The sequence below is a fragment of the Saccharomycopsis crataegensis genome (assembly GCF_037102585.1).
Source record: "Saccharomycopsis crataegensis DNA, jcf7180000000084, whole genome shotgun sequence".
In the NCBI taxonomy this organism is placed as follows: domain Eukaryota; kingdom Fungi; phylum Ascomycota; class Saccharomycetes; order Ascoideales; family Saccharomycopsidaceae; genus Saccharomycopsis; species Saccharomycopsis crataegensis.
Window position 1 is genome coordinate 2578524 of NW_027043829.1, and position 17891 is coordinate 2596414.

At 37.5% G+C, this 17891-nt stretch overlaps 10 protein-coding genes across 10 annotated transcripts; 2 read left to right on the forward strand and 8 right to left on the reverse strand. All coding sequences in view use genetic code 12, as the record gives it.

The window, feature by feature from the left end:
* Positions 1 to 75: 75 nt before the first annotated feature.
* DASC09_041390 (purine-cytosine permease) lies at positions 76 to 1626 on the forward strand (the record flags this gene model as incomplete). Its single annotated transcript, XM_064997738.1, has 1 exon — positions 76 to 1626. One exon carries the CDS (start codon positions 76 to 78, stop codon positions 1624 to 1626), a length of 1551 nt encoding a protein of 516 aa, XP_064853810.1.
* A 2070-nt stretch (positions 1627 to 3696) lies between these two features.
* ERG2 (C-8 sterol isomerase ERG2) lies at positions 3697 to 4365 on the reverse strand (the record flags this gene model as incomplete). The annotated part of the gene is made up of 1 exon (XM_064997739.1): positions 3697 to 4365. The coding sequence occupies one exon, from the start codon at positions 4363 to 4365 to the stop codon at positions 3697 to 3699; it is 669 nt and encodes a 222-aa protein (XP_064853811.1).
* Positions 4366 to 5054: 689 nt separating this feature from the next.
* DASC09_041410 (dolichol-phosphate mannosyltransferase subunit 3) lies at positions 5055 to 5599 on the reverse strand (the record flags this gene model as incomplete). Its single annotated transcript, XM_064997740.1, has 2 exons — positions 5055 to 5216; positions 5483 to 5599. The coding sequence occupies 2 exons, from the start codon at positions 5597 to 5599 to the stop codon at positions 5055 to 5057; spliced, it is 279 nt and encodes a 92-aa protein (XP_064853812.1).
* A 645-nt stretch (positions 5600 to 6244) lies between these two features.
* DASC09_041420 (uncharacterized protein) lies at positions 6245 to 6697 on the reverse strand (the record flags this gene model as incomplete). Its single annotated transcript, XM_064997741.1, has 1 exon — positions 6245 to 6697. The coding sequence occupies one exon, from the start codon at positions 6695 to 6697 to the stop codon at positions 6245 to 6247; it is 453 nt and encodes a 150-aa protein (XP_064853813.1).
* A 1466-nt stretch (positions 6698 to 8163) lies between these two features.
* Positions 8164 to 9321, reverse strand: SEN34 (tRNA splicing endonuclease subunit SEN34; the record flags this gene model as incomplete). Its single annotated transcript, XM_064997742.1, has 1 exon — positions 8164 to 9321. One exon carries the CDS (start codon positions 9319 to 9321, stop codon positions 8164 to 8166), a length of 1158 nt encoding a protein of 385 aa, XP_064853814.1.
* Positions 9322 to 9541: 220 nt separating this feature from the next.
* On the forward strand, positions 9542 to 11788 carry NCA2 (Nca2p; the record flags this gene model as incomplete). Its single annotated transcript, XM_064997743.1, has 1 exon — positions 9542 to 11788. One exon carries the CDS (start codon positions 9542 to 9544, stop codon positions 11786 to 11788), a length of 2247 nt encoding a protein of 748 aa, XP_064853815.1.
* A 522-nt stretch (positions 11789 to 12310) lies between these two features.
* Positions 12311 to 13057, reverse strand: DASC09_041450 (SH3 domain-containing protein; the record flags this gene model as incomplete). Its single annotated transcript, XM_064997744.1, has 1 exon — positions 12311 to 13057. The coding sequence occupies one exon, from the start codon at positions 13055 to 13057 to the stop codon at positions 12311 to 12313; it is 747 nt and encodes a 248-aa protein (XP_064853816.1).
* A 1023-nt stretch (positions 13058 to 14080) lies between these two features.
* Positions 14081 to 14992, reverse strand: DASC09_041460 (uncharacterized protein; the record flags this gene model as incomplete). Its single annotated transcript, XM_064997745.1, has 1 exon — positions 14081 to 14992. One exon carries the CDS (start codon positions 14990 to 14992, stop codon positions 14081 to 14083), a length of 912 nt encoding a protein of 303 aa, XP_064853817.1.
* Positions 14993 to 15984: 992 nt separating this feature from the next.
* DASC09_041470 (uncharacterized protein) lies at positions 15985 to 16519 on the reverse strand (the record flags this gene model as incomplete). The annotated part of the gene is made up of 2 exons (XM_064997746.1): positions 15985 to 16203; positions 16490 to 16519. 2 exons carry the CDS (start codon positions 16517 to 16519, stop codon positions 15985 to 15987), a joined length of 249 nt encoding a protein of 82 aa, XP_064853818.1.
* A 727-nt stretch (positions 16520 to 17246) lies between these two features.
* On the reverse strand, positions 17247 to 17669 carry MAY24 (May24p; the record flags this gene model as incomplete). Its single annotated transcript, XM_064997747.1, has 1 exon — positions 17247 to 17669. One exon carries the CDS (start codon positions 17667 to 17669, stop codon positions 17247 to 17249), a length of 423 nt encoding a protein of 140 aa, XP_064853819.1.
* Positions 17670 to 17891: the final 222 nt, after the last annotated feature.

Sequence of the window (17891 nt, forward strand, 5' to 3'; positions counted from 1 at the left end):
AAGTTTTTCTGGTCTCGTCATCAACCATTGATCCTTCCATAAACTCTTCCACCCCTCACACATACATTTCTAATAATGTCCAGTGTCGATATTGAAAAACAAGAAAAATTGGATCCAACCGTTTCCAACACTTCGGTCCAGAATGTCAAGGCTGACGATCCTTCTGCCCCATTCTACTTGAAGGTTGTCAAGGCCTTGTTTTCTCAAGCCGAAACCAAAGGTATTGAACGTGTCACTGAAGAAGAACGTACTGATCCTTCTATCTGGACTGCTGCCTCCATGTGGCTTTCCGCTAACATGGTTATCGCCACATACTCTTTGGGTGCTCTTGGTCCAACCATTTTTGGTCTTACTTTCTACCAATCGATGGTTACCATTATCTTCTTCGTTATTTTGGGTGCTTTGCCTGTGTCTTTATTCTCCGTCTTTGGCTCCAAGTTTGGTTTGCGTCAAATGGTTTTGTCTCGTTTCTTGATTGGTAACATCACCACCAGAGTTTTTGCTCTTATCAACATGGTTGCTTGTGTTGGTTGGGGTGCTGTTAACATTGTTGCTTCTGTCAAGCTTCTTAACGTTATCAATAATGGGGCTCTTCCTCCATGGGCTGGGTGTCTTGTTCTTGTGTTTGCCACTATCTTTGTTTCCTTCTTTGGTTACAGAGTCATTCACTACTACGAAATGGTGGCTTGGATTCCAAACTTTATCATCTTTTTTATCATTATTGCTCGTTTCACCATGTCTGGTATGTTTACCGGTGACGCTGAATACTTGGAAATTGCCTCCAAGTCCAGATTCCCTGGTGGTGAAACCGTTGTCGGTAATGTTCTTTCCTTTGGTTGTTCAATCTTTGGTTTCGCCACTGGTTGGACCACTTATGCTGCCGATTATACCGTCTACATGCCAAAGAACACTTCTTCCGTCAAGATGTTTTTCGGGGTCCTCGCTGGTCTTTGTTTCCCATTGTTCTTTGCCATGATTCTTGGTGCTGCCTGTGGTACTGCCGTTTTGAAGAACCCTGACTGGGCTGAACTTTACGACGCCAAGGACATTGGTGGTCTTGTTTACAGTATTCTCGTCATTGACAATCTTCACGAATTTGGTTCTTTCTGTTGTGTTGTTCTTGCCCTTTCCACCGTTGCTAACAATGTTCCAAACATGTACTCCATTGCCCTTTCTGCCCAAACTTTGTGGAGTCCATTGGCCAAGGTTCCTCGTGTTGTGTGGACCATTTGTGGTAACTTTGCCACTTTGGCCATCTGTATCCCATGTTACTACAAGTTTGACAGTTTCATGACCACTTTTATGGGTTTGATTTCTTACTACCTTGCCATTTACATGGCCATGGCTTTCGCTGAACACTTTGTCTTCAGAAAAGGTTTCTCTGGCTACAATTACTTGGACTACGACAATCCAGCCAAGTACCCAGTGGGTCTTGCTGGTATGTTTGGGTTCTGTTGTGGTGTTGCCGGTGTCGTTGTCGGTATGAACATTCTGTGGTACCAAGGCCCAATTGGTAGAAACATTGGTGCTTACGGTGGTGACGTTGGTTTCGAATTAGGTTTCGCCTTCGCTCTTGTTGGTTACCTTGCCACTAGACCTTTTGAACTTAAGTACATTGGTAGATGAGTGGATTATGCAAATATAAAAACTTGTTTATTTCTCATTTAATCAAATTCTTTCTGTTCTGGTTAATGTTTTTTTTTTTCTTTTTTTTATCATATCCAATAGTTGCTTGTTTTTTTTTTCCTTCTGAATTATTAGATACTGTTTTAATTTCCCCAATAGATTATGATCTTGCGGCTTTCATTTTTCTTCGTTAATATTCTCTTTGAGAAACCATCATAATATAGATTTTAGAAACCCTATTTAATTTACTCATGTATCTGTCATTTGTTTGGTGCCGTGGCTAAGATTGGTGCTAAAAAATCACTAATAATCTGTGAGTGTTCTTCTCTAACTGCCTTATCTGGAAAGTAAAAATAGGATTATCTTTATCACCATAAAAATGGAGAGTAATTTTTAAAAAAAGAAATCCAAAAAAGGAAAGAAATCGAAAGAGAGAGGCAGGAAAAAAAAAAAAGAAACAAAGTTTTAAATGTTCGAAGCAGAATATCCCTATTCATAATTAAGAGATTTTCATTTTAAAAGAAATGGGCTGTCTACAGATCTCATCTTTTCTTTTTGAATCGAGAGCTGTGAAGAGAATATTATATTCTTAAAGCTCCTTCAAATCGTGATGTTTCCCTTACAATAATAATAATAATAATAATAATAAGAAGAAGAAGAAGAAGAAGAAGAAGATTATTCTCCAAGAAGGCGAATATAGCGAAATCGTTTGAGATTCCCCATGCTTCTCCATGTATTGTTGGAAGAGTTGCCGAAATTTTTAGCTTTTCAGTTTGCATGATCACATGTTCCGCAAATTCCCGAGGGATTCTCATCCCATTCCATTGCCAGGCACGAAGGTTTTTGTTTTTGTTTTATTTTTGCTTTTGTTTTATTTTTGCTTTTGTTTTTTTCGGCGCTGTGCCCTCAGCATGTCAAAAGCTGTAACTCCCTCTATTGTTTAATTACTTTTAAAGTTATGGGGTTTTGTCTAAGTGAAGATACCTGCCACAAACAATCATCCAACCATTCATTGGCCAAAAGAGAGGCAGAAAAAGAAAAAGAAAAAAAAAAAGAAAGAAAGAGGGAACCGCATGATGCATATATATGTGAGCATGGTGTGACAAAACGCAGGTGTCATGAGCCATTGGCAATATGAGGAACGAGGGAGCTTTCAGGACACACCACTTTGGCGGTACGGTATTGACCAATTGACGAATGGGAAATGACGAGACGCGCGACTCATTGCGACTCACGTCTTGGGTGGGTGTGGACTTCGCACGATTATGGGTTGTAGCAATGGTAAGATCTATCTGGTCAGTGGTAAGCAGCGGCGGATAGAGTCTAAGAATATCGGATTTGAGATAATTCTGGATTAATACAAACAACAGCATAATAAAGTTAATAGCGTAGTAAAATATAATAATCGAATAATGAGTTGTCTCTCTAAAAATAGTAGAGAGATAATAAAAGTGGAATGAGTACAATAAAATAAATAGAAAGTAAGAGAATGGGTATTACACCAAAGGTCATGATAGAGGCGATATCCGTGGGCTCAGGGCAAGTAGTAGATACAATAGATAGAAAAACCGAGGTTGACATTATAAAAATGCTTATGCAGAAGTTCCCAAATTATCGATCACAAAAGACATCAAATTTATTCATTTCTATGAGAAACTAAAAGGCTCCTCAAAACAAGAAAGTTGTTCTATTTAACTGAAGTTGATGATTTGATTGAACCAGCGGCAAAAAGAGTCAAAGATGGAGCTGAGTTCAATATGGATACTTGAACTGATAAGTTTCAGCAAGCAGATAAGTAAGATGCTTCTTTGCCAATTTTTTTTTTTTTTTGCACATGTAAATGTAGATATAATATACAGTATGGGTAGTAGTTTCTATTTCTAAAGTATAATGAATTGTGTATGGAATTCGTGGTACCATATTCTTATTGAAATGCTTTCCACGAATTATTCTATCCTATTCTAGTAATTTGCAAAGCTATGGACAAATAATTACCCCCTAAAAATGACAAAAAGAATATGAAAAATGGAAAAGAAAATAAAATCTAATTTTCTTTGATAGGCGCTCCCATTAGAACTTCTTGTTGATAATCAAGTTCTTCAACATGTCCCTACCGGTAAAGTATGCAGTGTACCCAAAGTTGTACAAATCAAGGGTACTCGAGAACAGATCGGCGAACCCAAATGGCAACATAGTTGGGATCCAACCTTGAGCCAATTCCAAAGCATAACTTTCAGAAGGCATTGCGTATTGCTTGATGGTACCTTTTCTCAACCAGTGTTGATCACCTGGGAGGTACACTTCTTTTTCCAACCCGTTGGCAAATGACGCGTACTGTTCCCCTTGCAAGATGGTGAAATAGTCATCGGAGAAATGGATTCCACTATGACCTTCAGTACCAGTGGCAGTACCAAAGAAGATCAAGTACTCGGAGATCGAAGCGTGGAGAATGAACATGGTCCCCATGGCCCCGCCGGCGTTGTTGAACACCCATTCGTCATGATTTAACTCATTGATGTATTGTGAACCGTACACGGCAGCAAGTTCGTTACGTACGTCTTGGAAGAGTTCAAAAGTGGTGGTGTTGAGGCCAGCGTGTTTAGCGAGGACCTGTTGACAGATCAGTTGGACCTCAGCATGGTCAAATATGAAGTTTGAAGGGAGCCAGGTGGTGAACAAGAAGTTGGCGATGTAGAAAAGAACGAGTGGGACGACACCCAAGTAGAAGAGGAGCTTCATTGTGTATTGATATTGGGCCAAAGTCAACAGAAAGAAAGAGTTAAAATGAAGATTCAAAGTGATTTTTCTTTTTCATTTTTTTTTTTATTTTTTTTTATTTCTTCCGCACACACATGTTTGAGTTTATATAATGAAATTTCCTCGTTTATTTGTATACGACTGCACGAGGGGCGGAAAAACAAAAACACGGAAAACGCCTGGAATTTCTGTTATGATTTATTATTATCTCCGAAGAATTGTCAAGTTGCCAGTTATTACCAGAAATTAATAATATCCTAATGTGTAATAGATGCAATTGTGAAAGATTATTGCTGGGGGGGGGGAGTTTAATTTCCTACGGGGACTCCAAAAATATACAACAAAATCAATGGATAAAAATACAATAAAGAGATTTGACAAAACTATGAATGGCAAAGAGACGAAAATGAAGTGAAGTCAAAATAATAATGATAATAGTGATAATGAAAAAAGTATTGGCTTGACAATAGATTATTATCCCGTTGCAAATTGGGCAAACAAGATAATGACAATAAGATAATGAAGAATCATGGTGGTTTTGACGCATTTCTTGATTACAATGCCATGTTCCAAATTATAATGCTGGCACATTAACATGATCAAAAACTAGCTCCTGGCCATCAAGAATTGCTATTAGCCTTTCCTTTCCTTTTTTTTTTTTTTTTTTGGAATTACTCAATATCAACAGAGTTCTTCTTGAGGAAAGTCTTGGCTTCGGCAATTTGTTCGACCAATTCCTTGTACTTGTCTTCTTTGTCCTTGAAAGTGATCACGTCGTAACCTAAGGTACCGAGAGAGTAAGCACCAAATGAAATAAGAGCCCACCAAGGCAACTAAAAGAAAAATTGAATTAGTATATTATTCAAAATAATTAAACAGAACACGCAATTGATTGAAGATGACAAGCGTGAAATATACTGGCTCCTTTATTCAAGTAAATATTCAACATTATAAATATTGGAACATTTCTACCAATACGTTCCTCTAACATTCAATTTTTTTTTTTTTTCTCCTGTGAATGATTCCTGATTATCATCTTCATAAATTCAGACTATTCTTTTGATATTGGAAAATCGTCTAGTGGTCAAGTAACACTTACCAATGGGATTATTTGAGAGAAGATTGGTTCTGGAGTTGGGATGGTTCCAGTCAACAAAGCAGTGTAAATGGTGAATAACACAAAGAAGGTCAAGGCAGCATTAGTGGCACGGGTCATTTTTGTAAAGATCAATTATTGGGTGAACACTTGGAATATAAAAGTATTAAACTGGCAAACCTTTCCAAATGACAGATTTTGTTTTTGTTTATTGTTTTTTTTTTCATCATTTTGACAAGTTTTTTGTACGGCTGCGTAAGTGATTATGTAAGAATCGCGCGGACATTGGTGAGTGCATTATGTAATCGATGAGTACACTACACTGCCTACTGGGCAATCTAGCCAGAACCATTTGACATACCAGAAGGAATATTAATTGAGTATATAAATAACGCTGACAGTCAGTGAAGGAAAGTTTACAGAAATTGAAAACACGCTAGATATTTCATTATTAAACCCTGTTGATTAAAAAACAGCATTCCAAAAAAGTAAATTAAATTAAATTAAATTAAATTAAATTAAATTAAATTAAATTAAATTAAACTAAACTAAACTAAACCCAAAAACCCATAACTAAGAAATCATAAAAACAGTAAGTGATAATCTCGCAATACAAGCAGCAAAGCCTTCTAGTTTTGACCCCGCAGATGCCAAATGAACCAATATAGCTGCTGGAAAAGTCTATACCCCCCTCCAAAAAAAAAAAAAAAAAGAAAAAACAACAAAAAATATAGGCAGGCAAGCCCACTCAAATGAGGCGAGCTATCAGTAATCAAGGAAATCATTGTATACATCATTTATTCTCCCAGTGGTGGTGGCGCCACCGGTGCTCAGGGAAAGTGCGATTGCTGCTGCTGCTGCTGTTTCTTCTTCTTTTTCTTTTTCTTCTTCTGGAGCAACCCCATCTCTAGTGCTTTTGATATTTCCAATCTTTATTATTTCAATGACAATAGCTGCGAACTCATCATCGTCGATGTAATTATTGTTGATGGCACTGGTGCTAACTATGGATAGTGGGTCTGCATTTGTGGTAAATGAAGTGACAATAGACCTGCGTTTCGGCAATACACAGTATGGGTCGAATAATATTGTGCCAATGAATAGTATTGAGGATATAATAGTGACCAAGAGGATATTTTCTCTGATCATATGGTAATGTCGATGCTGTCTTTGTCGTTGTTGACTTTCCAAGTCAAACTTCTCTGATGCGTTTGACATTGTGCTAGCGGTAACAATACTCTCAAGATGAATGAGGATCGAAGACAAGGTGATGCCCTAGGACAACTATTTATACACCTCAGTATTGAGGAGACCACATGGAAGGAGATACAAGACGGTATTTATACACATGGTGTGGACAAACAATGTATTTATATACATGGTGTGGACAAACAATCGTGCAATTTATGTGGTTCCCAAACTTTTCGTTGGTTCCCAAAAGGGTCACAAAACGTTTTTTTCCAGAGGAATGTTTCCGAGGCCGGGTGGGAGCACCTAATTAATATTATTATTATTATTACGAGTATTTCCTCTTTTTTTTCCTTTTCTTTTTCTTTTTTTTTTCCTGTATCCCTTTTATTATATATGTATTATATCCATTTTATATCTATTTTACGCCTATGTTACATCTACTAGATAACTGTTCAAGTGCTCTTCATTCTTTTAATTTCGGTGTTGTATAATAATACACCAAATAAAAATTACAGTCTGATAAAATACCCGTAGAACAAAAAATGCTCGACACCTGCAATACAGTAACATTACTTTCTTTAATAAAAAGCTTCCTTAAGAACCTGGTAATATAAAGTTTGAATTGCTTAGTTCATTACAACATATCCAATCCCATGTAATGCTACTACTCGCTGCTCCAGCAGGAAAAAACCACCCCAATTGGCGATTGCCAAGATCGCCAATAAACGGCTCGGGGTCTCTTCTAACTTATTAATTGGCAAAACTTAGTAATAGAGTTCAGGTCAGTCGTTAAAGATGCCCCAGCAAAGCAAAACACCTTTTAATGTAGCTTCTTCCTGTCTGTTGCATTATTTTCTCAGAAGAAACTCAGAAAACAAAAAAAAAAGTTAAGAAAAAGCCCGCCAAAAACCACGCCCAGGAGCTATTACGGTCCAATAGAACCAGTAATACAGGACTAACCTAGCCTTTTCTCTGTTTTGATTTCTGATTCTTTGATCTATATTGACTTACCCCCGAATTATTAAAGAATTTCTCTCGTGCTCGGGTGTGGGGTGTGTGGTGTGTGTCTGTGTGTCCGTGTGTATAATACTATAGAAACTTAATATACTACTGTGAATAAATGACCTTCACACTCGATTGGAACACACAAACTAAATACAAATAAACAACCAAGCCAAAGTATACGGATCAACCAAGGAAGATGAGCATTCATGGGAGAACAGACAGAACATATCGGTACGTCCTACAATAATTGCTACGCACACCGTTGCTGGATAAAGGCACAGAAAATAAATAACTTTTAGAAGACAAAATTGTTGCTAGACATATAAAGAGGGACAAGAATAAATGAATATATGTATATATATATATATATAAATTATGTAACTAAGACAATGATTATAAAGACAATATTATTACTGGCATAGCTATTATATCCCGATGCTCGAAATCTTTCAAAAGCACCGTGTTTCAGAACAGTTCAAATAAAATTATCAACCAAATCCTGCCCACTCCACAGAGAAATTCACAACCTCCTTATCTCCATTACCATCAAACAATGCATTGATAAATCCATCAATTTCCTCCGTTGCACTATTGCTGCTGCTCTCAGCATCCTTTATCTTCTCTTTTGGCTTTATCCCACTGACAACCCATAATTTTTTCACTCCCACTGCCAATCTCCCACCATTTACAAATCGCATCAAATCTATTTCTTCATCCCAGTTGAAAAAATTCACAATGTGGTGCGAGTGGTATCGTAATGGATCCCCAGGATACACAACAAACTTTGAGCCGAATTTCAACCCCGGCAATACGTAGTATTGAGAAGTTTCTGCTCGTGAATGGATCGATTGAATGAACCTCACACTACTGATGAGTCGATCGCAACGATGGCGCAACTTTTCTAAATCAACTCCGGCAGTTCCCACCGCAACCGCGTTGTCAATAGTATCGTAGATCAAATTATCAATTTCAAGGTGGGAAACATCAACCACGCCATTATACTTGTTAATTAAATGATTCTTGATATACCCAAACAACATGCGTCGCTGGAAACCATCCGAATGTTGAATAATCTCCACGAGCCAATCATAATTTGACAATCCACGCGAACTGTCTTCAGTTTTGTAGAAGATCAAATTGATATTAGAAGAGTCTACCTCAATTTCCTTTTGTGATTCTTCTGCCAATAAATCATGGTTTGAGATACCTTCTTCTTTTCCAATATCACTTTGCAAACCTTCGGTTTTTTGCTTATTTCGCTGCTGCTTTTTCTTGGTCTTTTGCAAGAAAAAGTGCCGTTTTTCAAAAATTTCTCGCTGCTTCTGCTTGATATCCTTCTTGTGACCCTCCCATAATTTATTCAAATACTTCTCCGTATCCTCGTCAGTCCAAGTCTCAAAAAACTGATGTGTCACTTGCTTTTCATGGATCAAGTAAGCACGCCCCATCGCCACAAGATATAATACCTCTTCGATTGATAATTGAAGGGGAACACTTAGAAAAATCGATTGTTGTGGGGCCACTGGTAAAGTACCTGACAATACCCCGAGGACATGATACTCTTCACGCAAGATCTTAATATCTGGCAAATCAAATACAAGGGCACGGTTCCCCACTATGGTAATTGGGATCTTCCTCTTCACCATTGAGCCCTTTAAATATTTCCTCTCTACTTCTTTTGCTATCTATACTATATATAAATTATAAAAAAACAATTACATGTTAAGACTTTCCTTAGCGCACAGAGAATTTTTTTTCTTTGGTTGGCGGCCCCGGTGCTCATCTCACAACAACAAAAATCTTTGTATCTTTCTGATTATCACCGATCTTTATATTTGATCTTACTCCCATTAGCAATTGAACAGGATGGGACCATCGTTGAAGATCTCATTTGCTTCTCGCGTGAGAGGCCTTGATTCCCATGCTCAGGAACTTCTCATTGGAATATACGAACGGAACCCCCAATTCAATTCGCATCTCCTTATTGAAGAGTACGTTGCTGACGAGTCCAATGCCAGTGCCATTGGTGAGAGATTCACAGACTATGCCAGAATAATTGAAGATGCTACCGTTTTAAAATATGCCTTCATGGAAGTTTTTAAGAAACTAGACGGTAAAAGAAAACCCAAATCGGCAAAGAAGAAAAAAAGATCCAAGAAACATGTAGCCAACTATATCAGTTATCCTACAAGCACCGGATCTAATAATGTCTCATTTTCTGATGCCATCTCCTCAGCAAATGATATTGACACTTATACCATTTCCCAGATCTTTAAAAATGGATCGGTGGCGGAAAAATTAGCAGCATCATTAAATAAAGTGAAATCGACTAATGGAGACTTTCCCCAAACGATTGTCGAGGAACTCCAAGATATTTTGACCCTTGAGACTTTACTCGTATCATATTTGATTTATTGCCACTATCAAAAAATTGCCGATGCCCTTCTTACCGCAAACTTTGAGATAATCTCTCATTTATCCTACTATCAAGACTTACAGGACGATCAATGGTATTTCCGCAAACTTTATCATATGCTCAGAATTTTGCCCGAGGTGGCCAGTGTTTTTGCCTTTGGAGTTTGGAGTGAAGCTAAAGGTATCGTGTCTCAAGACCGATCTGGATCATATATCACCACCGCCAACGCCACAAAATTGGCCCGTATCACCGCAGAATCTTTTTGGGGTAATGTTAACACTGTCAGCAAGTTACCTTACAATGTTTTGGCTACTGGTTTGAGAGGCTATCAAGGAGTTGGAATCTCTGCTTTTGGAAAATCCAAAATAGATACTCGTAGTAGAAACCCTGTCTCGATAATTCTACAACCTTTCAAATTGGTGCTCCATGTGGTAAAGAACTATGCCGACTGGTTTTATAGTTTATTCGAATATCCTGTTGCCCTCATTGATGGATACTTCAATACCAAGGTCACAAAGCTTGAAGAGTTGAAGTATCAAAACATTGAAAAATTGGGAGCTTTGATCAAAGAATTCCCAGAAGATTACAATACCAAGACCGAATCATCTGCCGTGAATCAGAAATCAATTCTCAAGCTTCAGTACATTCTTGCCAATGATGATCTTGAGAAAATCTCCAATTATGAAATCGCAGCTAAAAGTAGCGGCTCTTTGGATTTTGGAGTGCTTTCTCATGCCATTCCTACTTTCCGCACCAATTTCTCCAAAAGAATCAATGCCCTTGCAGCTCCTCAATCAATTGCTTCTCATTGGCCGCTTATTGGGTTTGCCTTACTTTATGGGCCATCTTCTGCCATCCAAATTTTCCAATCGCGTTATGACATTGCTAATTGGATTCGTGAGAATTTGTTGCAAACTATTATGAAGTTTTACGAAAACTGGGTCGCAGCTCCAGTCCTCAACATCATTGCCACCGTCCGCCATGATGATTCATCGCAGATTTCTATCACCGGCAAAAAATCATTGACCAGTGATATCGAATCGCTTGAGCGGATGATTGTTGGGTACCTTTCTAAAACCAACGGAGGGATTTCTACCGAACAAATGGCAATCATCAAGCAGAATGTCCACGATGGTGACTTGACCCCATTTATGGTGGACTACGAGCAACAAATCGCTAGTCCAATCCGTAGTCTTGTGGCCGGGGACCTTTTACAATCTTTGCTCATTCAGGTGCAGAAAGTCAAGGTGGATGGAGATCTTGTGATCAGCGGCATTGATAAGCTTCTCAAGAGCCAAGAACTTGTGTTTGAGTGTATTGCGGTGCTTCCTGCAGGACTCGTATTGATTTGGTTCCTTGGCACTTGTAGAGAAGTGGCCAAAAGGGGTTGGAGAGGAATTTGGTCGCCAAATAAAGGGAAATACCGGGAAGCTCTGAGACAGAATTTGAATCAATTGGAAAGACTTTTGATTTTGGATACCCAGGAGGAGAAAGGGACTGAAGATTATTATTCCATTGGGGAAATGGCGATTGAAGTGTTGTTGTTGCAGTATAATTTGGATAAGATCATTCCAAGAAACGTGAAGAAATACGTGGATGTCGACATTGGTGATTTGAGTAGCAGAGAATTCGATAGTAAATTGAAGATTATGGTGGTGGAGAAAATGTGGAGAAACTACAACCGTTATTTGGAGTAAATTACATAATTTATGTTTGGAGTAAAATAATACATATACATTAGAGATTTTCATTTCTTATGAGTCGTATCAGATTTTTCAAGAAAGTGAAAGCGAACGGTAGATACATAAAAAACTTTCAGCATAGATCTTCATAGTGATACTATATAATCTTATAAGATAGGTGGATCTTCATTGTTATATTATAAAACCATAGATGAAACACTTCAGTATCCCAAAGTTGCAAAAAAAAAAAAAAAAAAAAAATGAATAAAAGGTATCCCAAAAGCTCAAGAAAAAAAAAAAAATCACAAAGAACTGTAAAATTAAAATAAGATATGATTAAAATAACATGTATGTACGTACTGAAAATAAAAAGAGAACAAAAAAAAAAATCAATTAACAAAAACGACAAGATATTCAAGATATTGGATTTCTAGTAAATATATAGTTGGTAAATACAACAGCTACGCAGCATCACAGCACAAAAAAAAAACAACCATGATACGAATTGGAGTAATCGCCAGAATGATTGAAACCAAACTAGAAGATGGAATTGATAAGATCAGAACCAATGGTTGCCCCAGCACCGAAAATGGCTGCATTACCCAACTTCTTACCGAATTTCTTTGCCACACCATCGCCTTGTGGCTGTTGTTGTTGTTGTTGTTGTTGTGGTTCTTGGACTTGTTGGGGTTGAGGTTGCGGATAATAGTTTGTAGAAGCAGGAGGGAAAGGAGATGGACTGTATTGTTGTTGTGGTGGTGGCTGATATTGCGGTTGATATTGTGGTTGATACTGTGGCTGATTGTATTGGTATTTTTCATCAGCACCGCGGTGTTTCTCATCTGGAGCAGATGAAGGTTTGCAATAGTTCGATGGGAACATCCCGGTACGTCCATTAGATATTCCTTTGCTCCAGTTTGGATTTGGTTTTTCAATCACCTTGATACGGTCCCCGGCACGAAGCGGGAGGTCTTCTGGTTGTTGGGCAGCGTAATCATAAAGCGCTTCAACCCATTCTTCAGGACCAGCAGACGAAGCGTAGCTTGGAGGAGCAGGAGAAGGAGCGTTCGAAGTAGGAGCCGAAGCTCTACTGGTCGCAGCTTCAGTGATGGCACTGGCGGTGGAGCCTTGGAGAGTGGCGGCTGGGGTGCCTTCTTGATATTTTGCTGGCAAAGATTTCACCACACTATCATAAAACGATTGAGTGATCACGTCGGAATCAAGAAGAAACTCGAGTTCGGTTTTCACGGTCGTGAGGGAACGGTTGATGAGTGCCTTGGACATCTTTGGTTTGGTATTATTACGGTCTATTGATCCTATAAATTACTCTCTGTTAGCTTTGACAATTGGATGAAGACACTACACTACCTGGTGGCGGATCATTTGCGCCCTTTTGCTACAGCGAGAGGCATCGGATGCCCCATTAAGGACGGGTAATATACATTGCCCACAATACTATGAGCCCTTTCACACGCACACGTGCTTGATTTTTAAACTTCTTCTGCCCCAATCCGGGTGTTCTAGCGATCTAGAAATAGTATTCAGCTCCTTATTAAGATGTGGTGTATGTAGTGGCTCTTGGTAATAATAGGAATATGGATACTGTATATTTTATTTTTTTTAAAAAAAAAAAATTCCACATCTTATTATTTGAATTTTTATGCATGTGGGGCCATCATGCAGGTATCTCCCATTTGAATCTTGGCATCTCCCCGGCCATGTTATTTGCTAAGGTAACATGAAATAATCAGGTCTTCATTACCATCAAATAACTTAGTGAAATCTTTTTTGAGCTCTCTATTGTAAATTTCAATTTTGATTCAAGAGGACATGAAGGGAGTAGAAAATAGACGCTGTTCCCAGTTCAGTGTACTCACATGCCATAATATTTCATTATGCGATATGCCATTTCTTAAGCATCCTCCTAGGATCGTAACATATATAATATACTATGTATTGGTGGTTCACTTCTTCATTGATTTCTAAGAAGAATAGCTTTGTTGATCATGGAAAGTTTTCAACACACCTCCAATAGTAAGCAAAAATAACAAATTTCGAAATATCTAGATCAGATAAAAAAAGCCAGTAGAAGCTTCTATCTCTACAAAATAATACGGCCCATTCTCACCAAAACAAAATGGGAAAATTGTAATTTGAAAAGCATATTAGAGATATATGTATTTTCTATTTAAGTAATTCTATAAAAGCAAACAAAAAAAAAAAATTATTTTGCACAAAAATCGCAATTGAGTTTCATAAAAGATGATAGTTTGAATCTAAAGAGATAGATAGGGTAAATAGTTCCTTTCAGGCGGCAGTAGCAGTGGCAGTGGCAGTAACACTATCAGTAGCAGTGGCAGTGGCAGAGGCAGAACTGATTAACAGACCGAGAGAATTGTAGATGTCACCTTCGCTGTCGGTATAGGTACCATCACCAACAGGACACAAGTTCTCAGCTGATGGAACGCATGTGCTCGATGAGGCTGCGGCAGAAGCAGAGGTAGAGACATCAGCGGAATCAGAACCGCTGCTTACAAATTGGCCTCCCAAAGCGGCAATGGCACCAGCAGCAACAGCAAGCTCACCAGCATTCTTAACGCCACTCATTGCTTTAGATTTAATCGATTTAGAAGTTGTTGTAGCAGCTTTCTCGGCCAGATCAACCTTAGTTGGCGTGTCAGCAGACGATCCACTGTTGCTTGTTTTTTTGTTAGAAGAGGAGTCGCTGTTGGTTGTTTCGTCACTAACAGGTTTTTGTATACCTCCATTGGAGGAGCCACTATTTGTTTTTTCACCAGAAGTTGTTGTAGCAGCTTTCTCAGCCAGATCAACCTTAGTTGGTGTGTCAGCAGACGATCCACTGTTGCTTGTTTTTTTGTTAGAAGAGGAGTCGCTGTTGGTTGTTTCGTCACTAACAGGTTTTTGTATACCTCCATTGGAAGTGCCACTGCTTGTTTTGTCGTCATTGGATTTTGATTCAGCACTATTGGACGAGCCACTTTTATTTTTTTCTTCACCAGAACTGAAAGTTTTATCTTCTGCAGTTGTTTTCTTGTGAGTCTGTAAGACTTCTTCTGATTTTCCTGCACCTGCACCTACACTTGCTCTTTTGGCGAGAGCACCTTGGTTAGCGGCTTCTCGGTCTTCCAAAGAGCCAAGAGGATAAGATTGAGCAAGCATAGTAAGGATAGTGATTTGCAAGATCTTGGATAAAAGCATTTTTGATGTTTGTTCTGAAGAATAAGGATAAAAATATGTTTGTTGTTGTTGTTGTTGTTGATGATGATGATGATTATAATATAATTTGAAATATTCAAGTAATTGGTGCCATATTGGCATTATTTATATATTTCATTATCACAATCATCAGCAACTTCCCTATTTTTTTTTTTGGAAATGGCACTTCTGTTTCCCCTTTTCCAACGAACCCTTTTATGGTATTGTGGATGCAGTAGTTTCATTTTTATTTTTTTGCAACTGAAGTGAAGTTTCAAGTGCAGTATGACCTGCAGATGGGAGATTCCTTTGACGTCTTGACCATATCGGACAAAACACTGGCCTGAATTTTGCAGATTTTTTTGTTTTTTGTTTATTAGCAAAGATGAAAAAGATTTTATATAACTATGTATATTTTTATTAATAAATTGAACTTTGAATTGAAGAAAAAAAAAATATGAAATAGTACTATCCACGATGCAGGATGTTTTTTTTTTTCTTCGATAATTGCTGTTTTCAATTTGGCTAGTCTTTTTTGAAGCTTTTGCTATGGCAACGAGTCATATGGATAATGTTTCCGTTGTGTGGGCCTCGCAGAAAAGTCCTTGGATTTAGTTACGATAAGAAGGTGTTTCATACTGTAAAATAATGTATTGGAAATACTCTTATAACCGATAGAACCTTCCATAGTAGATGGCACTATTTAGAAATAAACCATTCTATATTAACCAGAAATCTATAAAAATAAACCCTTCCATAGTAACTAGAACTATATAAAAATAAACCACTTCATTTATCCAGCTATAAATTTCTTCCTAACGCTACATTTTTGAACTAAAGTAATTTTCTCGAACAAATTGGGCTCAGAATTAGACCCTAGGTTACTGGACAAATAATCTTTGGAACACTCTCCAAAATAGTATGTAATGACCAAATTTCTATTCTTACCAAACATGGTATCAAATTTTTTGTTAGCAAGTGATTGCAGTTTTCAATTATGTCTGAAAATTTCTCATTTTATTGAATTGAACATTATTCAAGATGTCCAAAGACTGTAATTTGGTTAAATATTCCAACTGTGCAAACTCGCTGCGGAGAGGCATCCATAGTGTGAGATTTTTCAAATTATTCAAACTATAAAAACTAAAAGTTCCTTCTTTAAATTTCACATTAAACAATTCAAAAGGGAGTTTTTTTACGGTATCCATGTCACTCTAATACTGATAGAAAATCAACGAGAGAAATATAAAGAATCATTAAATTTTTAAGATGAGCTGATTAATTTATAGTTCTAGGAACGAAAATCTCATTAATGCGGTGCCTCCATTTCCTTACCTTTCGAGTAGACGCTTTCCCCAAAAAGTCGAAACCATTTTAGTGAGTGCAAGTAGTATGACCAATTGGATCTGTAAGCTCAATGAAATAATCTCATGTAGGCTATTTTTCTAGAAAACTTTAAGCTTGGGGAGTCTTGAAATTCTAAATCAATGACATACTTACCTTCTGGTAACCTTCTGGTAAGTATGTCATTGATTTTCATAACGCCAACCAGGCATACCATAATAATTGGTTTCCTAAGACAAGGCCAACCAAAACTTTCAAATTTATCGGAACTTCAGTATTTTTATTTTTTTCTTGATTTTTTTGATTTCTATGTAAAGAAAGCTTATTATAGTGTTATTATAGTGATAGTTAAAAAAAATAAATGATAATAAAGATAGATATATAGAGTCATCCATGTCATCAGAAAGAGAATCATTATCCACCATCACTATTTTTACGTCAAGTTGAGACAACAGTATCATATTTTCTTCTTCTTAAAGAATAAGATTAAATACAGTGGCAGGCTGTCCAATCGCTTTTCATTTTTTCGGTTATTGAAATAAGTCACTGAGAGATTAAAGTGCATATGCAAAGAAATTGTGTACTTAACCTTGCGTTGTGAGAGTTAAGAGAGCATCTATCTCACCTTGGAAAACCAGAATCGAATTAATTAAAAGACATTCTAGTACGAACCTCAGTTAGAATATCCTTCTGAAATAATATCAATTTCCCGTAGACCATATTAGTTCTCGAATGATATTTTAATTCTAAAAATTTGCAATCCGTAAACCATTCAATCAAAGCCGTTATCCAATGCCCTCTTTAAAAGATAAAAACCTGTAGTTTCCTGAAATATAAAGTTTCAAAATTCATGAAATATATTGTTGAAGCCCAACTATCGATAATAGATCATCCTGACTAGGCTAATGATCACTCACAAGATTATAGAAGTCGAAGAGTAACTCAGAACGACGACATATAATATTTGGGTTATACCCCAAATCAACGGAATCCAAGTATTCATTGTCAAAGAACCCGTTCGGTACGTTGCTGCCAATAGCAACCCAACAACTGATCCAGAGACTACCGCTTGCACTTCTCCCCACGCAACGTAGAACACAACGATGAATAACCCTGTAAACACGCTACGTTGACAAACCGCAGCAAGCACCCCGGAGGCCAAATAAACTGCTCCAAAGACTATCATGGTCCACCATAGAGTGAACTTCCATATATCTTGGAAGTAGAAAAGATATTCGGATGCCACGTCGTCCGTCAGAAAAGACATGGTGAGAGAGGGAAACTTTGGGGCAGTATATCCTACTGCAATATTCGCAGTAGTAATATATGGTTTCATTTTTTAACTGATTTGTTTCTTTGCGTGGAATATATCTCGTTACTTGATCTTATTCCCATTCATCTTGTAAATAAAACTTACTGTTTTGTTTTTGTTTGCACACGTGACAAAGGAGCAATACCTAAATCATAATATACTTTGAATATCGGTAGATAACATAATATTTTCAATTCCTAAAAAATCTGTAGTATTCAATAAATATATTACCGCTAGTACAACCAA